Source organism: Cebus imitator, unplaced genomic scaffold, assembly GCF_001604975.1.
Source record: "Cebus imitator isolate Cc_AM_T3 unplaced genomic scaffold, Cebus_imitator-1.0 Scaffold335, whole genome shotgun sequence".
NCBI lineage: Eukaryota > Metazoa > Chordata > Mammalia > Primates > Cebidae > Cebus > Cebus imitator.
In genome coordinates, this window is record NW_016107650.1 from 903888 (window position 1) to 916273 (window position 12386).

General features: G+C 38.9%; 1 protein-coding gene across 11 annotated transcripts in view; it reads left to right on the forward strand.

Annotated features, from left to right (window-relative positions):
- CARMIL1 (capping protein regulator and myosin 1 linker 1) overlaps positions 1 to 11743 on the forward strand; it is a 351508-nt gene extending 339765 nt beyond the window's left edge. For 5 of the 11 annotated variants that reach the window (XM_017505212.2, XM_037730171.1, XM_017505213.2 and 2 more), the window contains 3 exons: positions 1459 to 1590; positions 3961 to 4110; positions 10649 to 11743. In XM_017505212.2, coding sequence (XP_017360701.1) covers positions 1459 to 1590; positions 3961 to 4110; positions 10649 to 10785 — 419 coding nt within the window. In that variant the 3' untranslated portion in view covers positions 10786 to 11743. Of the gene's footprint in view, positions 1 to 1458; positions 1591 to 3597; positions 3623 to 3960; positions 4111 to 10648 lie in introns of those variants that run through there. The other 6 variants (XM_037730173.1, XM_017505215.2, XM_037730170.1 and 3 more) reach the window with 5 other exon arrangements.
- Positions 11744 to 12386: the final 643 nt, after the last annotated feature.

The following is a 12386-nucleotide window of genomic DNA, read 5'->3' on the forward strand; positions in this document are numbered from 1 at the left end:
TGTCAAGAATGATGTTAGGAAATTTACGTTTTTATAGAGCTTGAGACTGTAGCAGCCATTTTCAAAAACACCGTCGCATTCCCTCTCCACCACAGCTCTGACAGTTTGTGAAGGTGGCCTGCATCATCTTCACCTGTCTTTTCACATCCCTGCTTATTTGGTTAAGCAAGTCGGCGACTGGAAGTGTAAGACCGAAGAGAACTTGGCTGTAGGTTGTCTTCTATGTGCACAGACACTCACACAGCAGCTTAGGAATTGCCTTGCTGGTAACAGCAGAGGAAGGAGCAAGATCCAGTAGTCGGGGGTGTCCGCTTTTTGGCTTCCCTGGGCCAACTTGGAAGAATGAGAATTGTCTTGGGACACACACCAAATATGCTAATACTAACAGATGATTAGTTTAAAAAAAATCATGTAATGTTTTAAGAAAGTTTTTTTTTTGTTTTTTTTTGTTTGTTTGTTTGTTTTTTGTTTTTTTGAGACGGAGTTTCGCTCTTGTTACCCAGGCTGGAGTGCAATGGCGCGATCTCGGCTCACCGAAACCTCCGCCTCCCGGGTTCAAGCAATTCTCCTGCCCCAGCCTCCTGAGTCGCTGGGATTACAGGCATGCACCCATGCCCAGCTAATTTTTTGTATTTTTAGTAGAGACGGGGTTTCACCATGTTGACCAGGGTGGTCTCGATCTCTTGACCTCGTGATCCACCCGCCTCGGCCTCCCAAAGTGCTGGGATTACAGGCTTGAGCCACCGCACCCGGCTGTTTTAAGAAAGTTTACAGGTTTGTGTTGGGCTGCATTCAAAGCCATCCTGGGCCACATCCTTGTCCCGTCCTGTTAGGGTGGTTTGGACAAGCTTGTGGTAGATCAATCCTTTCAGTTAGGGTGAAACAGTACTGGTTTTTGAGTTAAGAGACTAGAATTTTAGTCCTAGCTATTTCGTTATCTTTTTAGTTTTTAATCTTTTCATTTGTCCAGATTCTAAAAGGCCATGATTCCAAATTATTGTTAGTGACCTACATACATACATGCGTGCATGGATACACACACGCACGCACATGCGCACACACGTATAAATGCTGTTGTACTGGATTTTACAACGGGTAAAGACAGTAGCTTGTAAATATTACTTATTTTATGAAAACCAAACAGCCTTGGTGTTTAAGTCAGAAGGAACATGAGGTTCACTTACAGTCTAATTTTCAAACGTCAGCGCGTTGAAATTTGTGATCTACAGGACAGATTCCTGTCTGTGCAGATAGTAACTTTTTATAAGTATTCATTGTTTTCCCTTTTGTTTGTGGATGTTACTTCACTGAGTCAAATCACAAAATTAATTTTTGGCCAGAGAAATTCTATGGTGCTCTATTTTTTTAATGATTTACTTATATATAGATTTACCAGGCTGTATGTTCTTGGAATCCAGTTTGTGGAACAGTTTGATTCATGTGTTTCTGTCTCCTTAGATGACATTCCAGACTCTCCCTCTAGCCCAAAAGTTGCCCTTCTTCCACCTGTCCTGAAAAAAGTTCCTTCAGACAAGGAGAGAGATGGTCAGAGTAGCCCCCAGCCCAGCCCCAGGACATTTTCACAGGAAGGTAAGGATTTCTTTTCTCTGGGTCAGGTCCCCCCAGTGAGGGGCATTTCAATATCGAGAAATTCATCCTGGACTTTACTCATATCTTAGAGTTTGTTAAAGTCAACATCCCTTGGGTTAACTTTTAGAAATGGAGTAGTTTCTTAGTTCAGAAACTTGATTCAGCATTATTGATGACATTGGAACTTAATGACAAATGAAAAAAAAAAAACAGCCAAGACACCCAACCCAAGGGTCTAACTTCTTTGCAAGAATAACAGACATGGACATTCTCAGGGCGTCCGTGCACCAATTTGCTCCTTCTAATTTGCTGAGGTAGAAGCACAGCATGCTAATCCTGAAATAAGAATGCTTTCTTCCCAAATCAGATTGAGCTGTCACCAGTTATTATCAGAGGTGAGGCATGGTTGTGGCTTCAGCACACATGCCATTTCTTTTATAAGTAATAGTCTTATCCAGAGTAAGTTAATCATAGACATCATCCTGATGTGTTATTGACTTTTGGGTTCTACCCTATGTAATGTGTAATGTAAATGCCATCTGTGAGCCCCACCTATAAAGAAATTCTAGAGCCACACCAGTTATCTACACCCAGAAGGCTCTCATTGTGGTTTGAGAGTTGCTATGTTTTATTTTAGATTTATTTAATGCTTTAGAATTCTTTGATCTCTCTGACTCTGTTCTCTTCCTATATTGGCCTGTTTTCTTTTATTGGTAATAGTATTGGGTTGAAGTTAGTAGAAAGTGTCACTGAATACTGTCTTTGTGGCTTGGAAATCTAAGGAAAGCAATGACACTTCCTGCTTTCTCATCTCCATCCTACAGATTTATTTGGTGGGTAGACGTTTCACTCACCTATTTGCCATAAATAAAAGATGGTGGGGTTGAAACCAAAGCTGCTGAACCACTTCTGTCAAATACAGAAACTAAAGCTTTTGAAAGGTAGCTGGTATCTATAGTCATTTGACATGAGGCAGATGAATACAGCGTTCAGCATAATAATCAAAGCCTTTGGAAGACTTGGTTTAAAGAAAGGACCTTTGTTGGTGCCAGCTCAGAGTGACTTGAGATGGCAAGTATTCTGTGACAGTCCAATTCTCACCACCAAGTTCCTCCCTATTCCTCCCCTAATTTTCCATCCTTTCTGCAGCTGCTGACTTTGCATCTCTGCTTTTAAGGAAGCGTTGAAAATGCCCAAAAGAGTCAATTGGAGACAAAAAGGAAAGTGAGGAAGAGCTGGCAGTGCCAAGTAGGAATGTTCATTCATCTTGTCCAAAGCAATTGAAATGTTGCAGGATTTGCAAACACAGAAGAAAAAAGATCAAACGGTTGAATACAAAAATCATTGTTGTAACATTTCTGGAAAATGATGTTTTCTAGTTGTCTATAGAGATCAAAACAGGGCCTAGAGTAGCCCACTAGCCTCACACGTACAAATATGTAGCGTGGAGCCTCTCTAGTTAACAGAGTTGGGGAGATACTGGATACCAGTGCAGGCTTTTAGCTGCTCCGAAAAAGTCGAGTATTCTTTCCTCAGGAAGTTAGAAATAGAATGTGTTGCCCCTTAAACGTTTCAGAGCTTTAGGGGTAGATGTTTGATTTCCTTCCTCATCCTTCTCCCTCCCCCAGCAGCAAGTCTTAGGAATGGCTCACACTCCCTTCTTTCCATTCGGGCAGTAGGGATGGCTGAGCTGTTGAGACCATCGCTTTCCTATCTAGGATGCAGAACAAGGCAATCATAGACATCATCCTGATGTTATCATTTGGTATTGAAATTGAACTGAAAATATACATGAAGTCTGGGAATAGACTAAATGTCTGAGGTGGTAAGATTTTGACATTATTTATCAGCTTGTCTGCTAAGGTGGCCCAGAAATGGCAGCCACTTGTGAGCTCTCTTTTTCTTTATAAACTGTCCCTATTGTGCTCTTTTCTGTTTTCTAATCTATTATTCATGCTGGTTATTTCATTACTTCATTTCCCTGTTCTTTGCCTCCCTTTGGACTAGCGTGCCCAACTAATTTCTGAAACAGGTAAATTGTTATGATTCTTCTGGATTATTCTGTAGTGAATGTGATTTTCATTAATCCATTGTGGAATCAAAATGGTTATACTGGGGCCTTTTTATTAATACTTTTTTGGGGCAGACTCAGAGCTCACCTCATTTTACACGACATTTCCATAATGTTGGCTGTTGAATTCTGTAGATAATGATATATATCTGCCCAGGACCAACACTGTAGGTTCCTAGAATCCTAAGTGGGGCGGGTAAGCTGATATTTAATTTTTAATATTTATATTTTTAAATATTAATGTCAACACATTGATGTATGTGCTAATATAAAGGGTAAAATAAATCCCTTTTCCTCAGTAGTGCAAAGAGGAGATTATTACAAAAGACATTCAGATCATGACAGTGGCAAGCCTTCCAGTAGAGGGAAAAGATCTTCAAAACTGTCCTCCACCATTGCAGAAGAGGAAGTGAATGCAATTGGGCACAGGAAGTCACAGCCAACAAATGGTTAGAGCCTTCGATTATCATCCCTCACTGACCCGAAGCTTATGAACTGGCACTAACAAAAACAAACTTTAATTGAGTAACTTCAGTCATGGGACTGGGTCAGGGATTAGTCATACAAGAGAGTTTTGTTTGCTTTTTTGGTTTTTCTAACTCTCAACAGGATGGTCCTTTTATTTGAGGCAAATATAAATATATATATTGACTTAAAAATCTAAAATTAGAAATTCTTATGAACAAGATCAAGTTACTCTGGTGACTTGTCCTTTCAAATTTTGGTGATCATGCAAGTTTATTTTTATAATTGGGGTTAGACCTCCTATTCTCTTCCTTTATAGCTTTACTCTCCTGTTAGGTTTTAACTGTAGTTAGATCAGAGATTTTTAGAATGACGGAGGTTATATCCTTAGAGAATACTAGCCTAACATCTTACACCCTTTCAGGAAAGGATCAATAAAAAGTCACTGACTCGATGCAGACATTGGGTCATGCACATAATCTTTCAGTGGCCACTTTATCACCCTTAGTAAGAAAGAAAAAGTACCAGTTAACTTGTCAACCTTCAGGAACAATTTATTCCATTTTCTAGGAGTTACTCGCTGACTTTTGTCTTTCATCTGCCCTTGCAGTAAATTCTGTAAAATTCTGTTCAGGTGATAACAATTCCAAGAGACAAAAAGGAGACAGATTTCAAATCGGCTTTGCCATCCAGTGATGAGAATTTAAGAACAAGTATTGCTGACTCAGAGAAAAAAAATGTCATTTTTGTGCCTAAAGTACTCATCTCCTCCCCGGTTAATAAAACTTTTTATAAATATGACTTCAAAAATCCTTTAAAGAAAATCTTAGTATCTTTAAAGGACTTCTGCTTTTGGAATGAGGCTCTTTTCTTCTTATAAAACCATATGGGGATAATAGATGTGTATATTTAGGCTCCTGGGAATTATATGTGGTCCAGCATTCAGGCTGTAACAGCTTGCCCTTCACTGCCTCCCAAGAAAGCATTTCAGAATACAGGCTAATGGGAGTGACCTTATTATAGGACTACCTTCTCTTTATTGCAAAGGGATAAACCATTCTCAAATTTTCACTCTTTACTATTGATAATAAAACACTTCATAGCTTAACGGCCCAGTGAGTTATGATACCTGAAGTAGAAACTGCTGTCTTTGAGAACTTTTCTTGATACAGGTTTTAAAACAAAAAAGCATCTACCAACTGCCTGCCAGGGACAACATTTGGAGCCTGCCTTCTCAGCCAGTGCCACGAGATCAGCCACGTGTGCTCACTTGCCTGGGGTTCCAGCATATACTAGATAGGTGGTGGGGTGGGTTAAAGACACCACTCGGAGCGTAAAGCAAAGTCTATAGGACACATAAGGATAAAACATTCTGTTTGGGCCAGGTAGCTCCTGCCCTAAAGAAAGCCAGTTGAATTGACCCTTTACTTTTACAGAAATTCCTATGTAGTAGATTTGCTTATAGACACATAGTTACAATAACTCCTGTCTACGTGAAAGTTTCTCTCACATTACCAGAAAAATCTCTGTCTTCAGTCCTAGGAAAGTTACATAAATAAACACCTAAGACATTTATTTTCTGACGAGTTATTTTTGAGAATTTATTAGGCCAGAATCTCTGTCTCTGTATTGCCTCATTTGTTAAGAACAGCTAAGGCTACATAAATGTTTTTAGATTCTGGAGCTTTACATTTGAACTGTTATTTTCATTGATTTATGTCACTTGATTATTAACAAAGCACCACTCATGCAACGTTCCTTCTTCCAGAGGCCACTAAAAGCACTTTATACAACACAAAAAGAGGCGCACCCTGCCCGCCCCGCCACCTGCCACCCAGTGCCCACTGATCATCCAGTGAGGCTTTGTGTTAGAGTGAACAGGGGAGAAACACAGAGATAACCCAAATTATAGAAAAGCAAGGAGAAGAAATTCTGTATCTGTCTCAGATTTGTTCATGACCTGCTGAGCTTAAAATTCTTATTGTGAGGGGCTGGTCAAATGATGGAATTAAACAGGACCATCTTGTATTTACTTTTCTGCTTTGATTTCTTGAAATAATGACAGGCATTAAGAAGTAATTTTTACAGGAGATTTAGTTTAAGTGATTTTATGAATAATATTTTAATTATGTTTTGTTAGTGCCGATTCCTAGCACTTGACTGTCTTCACCTTTGAGAACTGCATCGCAGTCTGCTTTCTGAATAGTTCCTGGTTAAAAAGAATGACATTTAGCAAATCAATTCTATTAAATAATTGCATGTACTTTCTTTTAAGTCTTTTAAGAGCAGCTTTGTGTACACCAAAATGCCTTCTGATTTTTGTAAATCATGTATTCATGAAACAAACAGAGGCTATTCTCTAATACTGTTCTCAAAGCATGCTGCATATTTTTATGAATATTATGTTTTAATTGTGTGGCTATTATACTGATTTGACAGTTAAAATGCTTAATTTCTTTTACTAAAAATATTTGAAAGCACTTTTTTTCATTTCATATCATTTCCTCTCTACATTTGATTATAAGTTGTTATGTTTTTGTAACAGTATATCCTATTTTCTTGAAGAAAATAGTGCTTTTGGCTTTGAATGCATTGTAATGGCTCCTTTTGTACAGGGTATCTGATTCTGAGATTCCTTTTCCATGTCACTTGTCTCTTCCATAATCCAAGCTGCAGCCAATAAATACTTGGCTGTGACTTGCAGACTGTAAGCCAGTGCTCTGCTCTACTTTTTCCACCAGATTCAAGTTCTGCTTCCCTTAAGTGAGTTCTTGAAGATAAATTTAACGGTTGGCATTTTGGGCTCTTGCTAGAAAGTATAAAAAATCAGGGCCAACTACTGAATGCTATTTTAAGGTCATAGTGTTTTTCTTGTGGAAAATATGGATGTCAGTGGAACTCACAATGGAGAAAATACCAAATTTTCATGATTCTCTAATTCTGCATTTATATGCATATTTCAGATTCTTTAAAATTATCTCATACATGCAATGTCAGATTATCCTCAAGAATGACAGATTTCATGTTCAAGCCTCTCCATAACAATTACTGCCACTATAGACAGGATGTATGTATACATGGAGTGTTTGTGTTGAATGATTACCTGTTCATTTACTCAATTAACTTTAATAGTGTGTAAAATGGTGATAAATATGTGTGCAGACACATGCTTAGAGATGCTGCAGCACTCTTAATGCTTGCATTGAAAAAGTGTTTGTGGAATAATCGGATTTTTTTTTCACCCTGTTAAAATCAAGCATTAAATCAAGCTGCCTAAGAGGAGCTCTGATTGAATTTGTAAAAAGTCTAAATCTTATAAATATTAAAAAATAAATTCTAGCCAGGCATAGTGGTTCACATCTGTAATCCCAGCACTTTGGGAGGCTGAGACTGGAGGATGGCTTGAGGCCAGGAATTTGACACCAGCCTGGGCAAGAAATGAAACTCTGTCTGTACAAAAATAAAAAATCAGCTGGGTGTGATGAGGTCCACCTGTAGCCTCCCCTGCTCTGGAGGCTAAGATAGGAGGAGCACTGGAGCCCAGGAGTTTGAGGCTACAGTGAGCTATGACTGAGCCAAGTGAATTCCAGCCTGGACAACACTCAGTATCTATAAATGGGTAAATGCATAAATGCTTGCATGCTTACATACATGCATACATTCATTCTGGAGTTTTAAGTTTCAAACAGACATAATTCTATTAGACCATCCTTTAATAGAGGCCTGACTAAACCTACTTCAGTATAGTTATAGTAACATCTTAATTACATGGAATCAAATAGATGTTCCCTTAGGGCTGGGAAACAAACAACAAAGAAGTTCCCCTACAAAGTTGTTCACGTTAGGGATCTTATCCCTTAGGGATAAGACTGGAGACTAAAAGACAGACTGCTTTGACTTTCAGACTCATCACATTAATTGCATAACTTTAGCTCCTTGATGTCGTTAGTTTTTGTGTCTTTGAATGGTGCTTACCTCCTAGACTGTGAACATGTCATCCTGCTACCTGTCTCATTACATGCACAATCACAATTGGTAGAGTTTAATCAATGGAGGTGAATATACTTAGAATGAATTTCTAAATAAAGTCACCACCGTAGTGAAATTCTTTCACAGCCCCCTTGAAAGAATATGTCATCTTTCCCCCTACAGTCCCTGAGTCCTGGAGAATTGGGAAGCCCAGTGTCAGTGAGTCAAAACAATCAACATTTAGTTGGAGACTGAGGGACAGCCTACTTTTTGCAGGAAGATTTCTGTGTTGGATGTCTTTGAATTTTAATCATGCCTGCTCTAATGACCCTTGTCTATAGGGTTGTCCCAGTTTTCTGTGACATGAACACTGTTGGTTACTTGAATTTTTCCAGTTTTAGACGGTATTCTTATGTTGTGTCATACAACATAAGAAAAATATTGGGAAGAATGAAAGAATATTTTTTCATACAACATAAGAAAAAACAAAAATATTGGGAAGAATGAAAAGTTTGATTATCCTTTAAATCTAAGAATTAGAACAAATGTATTTGCTCTGAAGACAAAAGAGCAGTATATTATATTTATTTCTTCCCTTGAATTTACAGTGTGTTTTTGAGTCATTTGATAGAGATAAACAACTTATTTTGGTTTTAAAACAATGAAAAACTATTTTCCAGCAGATCTCACAAGATGTGCTCTAGTTTGAGGTTGGGTTTATTGCAAAATGTTTTCAGGATAAAAATAATATAAATCTTCCCTACTTTCTTTTATCCTTAGTAATTAAAGGATTCCTGTCTATTAGTATCAAATTGGTTTTCTGTTAAAGGACAAAATATTTATAGACATTTACTCACCTTCATTCTCCAAACCTGGCCTACTGACAGCTTTGAAAGGACCAAACAAGTGCATTTAATTTTTTTTTTTACCCAACACAAGCTTAAAAATAGAAATTGCACTTCAGTTTGGGTGACAGAGCAACACCCTGTTTCTAAAAAGAAAAAGAAAGAATAGTAGAAATCAATGATAATATTTCTTTGTTGCTTTCTTCCCCCAATTTGAGAATTTGCCTGAAACTGTTAGACGCAAAGAAGACAGAATTTAAGAAATTACATACTTTATTATCAGATTTGAAATATTTTTTCTTTTCAGAATTTTGAGTCATTTCAATTTAATTTCATTAGCTAAAAATTTAAATTTTTATTGTGTAAATACCAGAATCTGGCTCTAATACCAGTATTGGCAAGAGAAGTACTCTATTAGGTTTGCATTTTGACTATTAGGTTTAATGAGCTTTCACTTCCTGAAATACTCCTCAGCGGGTTAAACATTTTAATAGCCAGCTCCTGGCAAGATGAGTTTTTTTTTTTGTTTGTTTGTTTTTTTTTTAGCAGAATGCAAAAATCAAGTGATTAGAAGCATCAGATGAATCCTATAGCTTTTAAAGGACTGATGAAGTGCGTTCCTGTTTGGATCATTTGAACTTCCGAGTGATGAGATAGCTGTCCTCTTCCTTCAGGCTGCACAAAGCGTGTGGGTTTAGTATTTTTAGCTCAAGAGCTGTCCGTACAATAGACAAGATGAATAGTGTTTAATAATCCTTAATAGCTATGCTGGAGTACAGCATTCGAATCTTTTCCCCAGGTATCATAGCAGTGACATCATGTTCTAGTTGGAAAGAACATGGGCTTTGGAGAGACAGATCTTGTTTAAATCCTGGTTTCAAGTTTTACAAAACCTACCTTACAGAAGGTAATTGTGAGCAATAACGATAGTAAAACAGTGAGCGCCTAACATAGAACAGGGGCTCAGTTCCAGTAATGATTCTCCCATCATTGCTTTGTAAAGCCTCAGTAGATTCCTCATATTTATGTGTAATCAGAGCAGGCAACAATTATGGTAATTTTACCTGGAGGGTGATTCCAAAATGGTTGAATGTGTCATAGGCAGTATTTAATGCATTTTCACTGACTTCATTCATTTCCTAGAGGGTGAAACTAAGGTTTTCTGAGTCACAGAAAGGTCTGACAAAGATTTCTGGGGACTTTGCTGACATCCTGCCCCACAAGCAGGAATGACAAACCCTAAATCATCTGCAAAAGGCATCTAGTGGGATATCTGTCCAGCCAGCTTCTCGTCAGGGCTCTGTCTGCCCTGTTCTCTCTGCTGTGTGAGGGTACAGCTGCGGCTGAGGAGGTAACCAGGGGCGGAACAGCTTCAGAGCCGTCCTCCCTCCTGGCATCCCCCTCCACTTCCCTACCATCCTTGCCTGAGGGGTCCTCACCTCAGATTCTTGTCCACATCTGTGAGAGGTTCGCCCTGTCATAGGCTGTGTTTTTGTGTGTGTTTTCTCGTTTTGTTTCTGCTTTGTTGGTTTGTTTTACATTTCTGTCTAGAGTCTCCAAACATAATAGCCAGTTTGTTTCTGAGAAAGTTCACCCTGACCCACTCCCCTCCCCCAAATCTTCAAGGCTCCTGCATCTTAGCCCATTGTCAGTCAGGCCATTGGTATTACTTTGTCAATAAACTGTGCGACTTCCCTTTCTATTTCAGTTTCAAGGAGGAGCTGGGGCCAGCAGGCCCAAGAGTATCAAGAACAAAAGCAACGGTCCTCCAGTAAAGATGGCCATCAAGGCAGCAAATCTAGTGACTCCGGGGAAGAAGCAGAAAAAGAGTTTATTTTTGTGTAAAGCTCAGCCATGCAGAAGGCTTCCTGTGTGGGGTGCTTTGGTAGCCATCAGAGAGGAACAAGGGCAGCACCTCTTCTTCCGAGGCGTTCTCGCGGTGCTTTAGTCTCTTGTTTTTTCTTCTTTTTTCTTTATTTCTCCCCCTACCCATATCTCCTGCCTTTTGTTTTTCTTTCTTTCTTTTTTTTTTTTTTTTTTTGTATAGAAACGAATCCATTTCTTGGTAATCAAAGCACATTTCTTTGGTCTTCCTCCAACCCTTGGCATTTGATTTCTAAACATTCCTTCATATGCCTTTAATGAAAGCCAGCAATTATCCCATGGGCCCTACTTGAATTTCTCTGAGGCAGCTACAGATTGCCCTGCAAGATGAGTTTTTGGAGATAAATGAAATAACTGGACACACACTCACACAAGTAACACCACAGCAGACCACAGAGTACTGCTGAGTGTACCTGTGTCGAATCCGCACAGGACTCCATATAGCAATTTATTCTTGATGTATGCAATTGCACATTGTAATTATATTAACAGAGCACACTAATAATTTGTATAAATTATATATATTAGATCTTGGGTATGGTTTTTACATTCTCCCGTGGGAAACTTCTTCCCTCCTGGTGTGGAATTGTACATTTAAAGCTTGGTTGGTGACCTTTGCATCAACGAGCACAGCTGAGAACCAGTGAGAAAGCCCACGGCTGATTTTACCATGTGCCCAGATTAATGTATATAGTTGATTGGAATGAGGTTTTATGAATATTCATGTTTTTGAAGGCCTTTAATTTCTGTCTGCATATTAGCTTTTAATGTGTGATTTTAAGAGAGAATACTTTGACACCTGTGAAAATCAAAATACTACTCTTTATAAGACATTTCACGAATATTCACTTACATTACAGGCTGGAAGTATTTTATTCATATGTATATTTATACCAATAAAATGATTTTACAAGTGGAATTTGGACCTTCTCCAGTTACATTTTTAGTTTGGACTAGCTCAGGGTGGTGAACTTTGGTTTTGTTTCCAGAATCCAAAATAATCAAACTTCTCAGATAACCAATCTGGGAACCATTACCTTCAAAGTAAAGAACTTACTAATACCACTGCCTGTTTTCACCTCTGGGAAAAATGATAAAATTTACCAGAAGAACATAGGATTCTGAGTTTGATGGAGCTCCCATTACCGTTAGTCAGGGTCATATGAGGGATGCAAGTATGCAAAGAAAGATGGTTTGAAGAGTGGCAGGTGGTGGTTATCTACTGGAAAGAAGAATGATGGACAATGCGTTGGCATGACGTGGCTGTTGCCCCCACCATCCTTCTCCACCTGGGTGCCTGGCATATGAGTAAGTGCCCATAATGTGGACCAGATGGTTTGCTGCCTTTGCCTGACCTCGTGAGGGCAGAAAGACACAGGATTGTTCCTCCAGCTGCAGCTCCGCTGTCATCAGTGCTGATGGGAACAAGCACCCTCATGGCTGCCACACTGGGAGAAGCATCAGAAGACAAAGATGGGCACGACGCCTCCATGAGCTAAAGGCTGTGAGGAAACAGACCCATAACCCAACCAGAAACAATGCAGCATGACGGAACCATACTC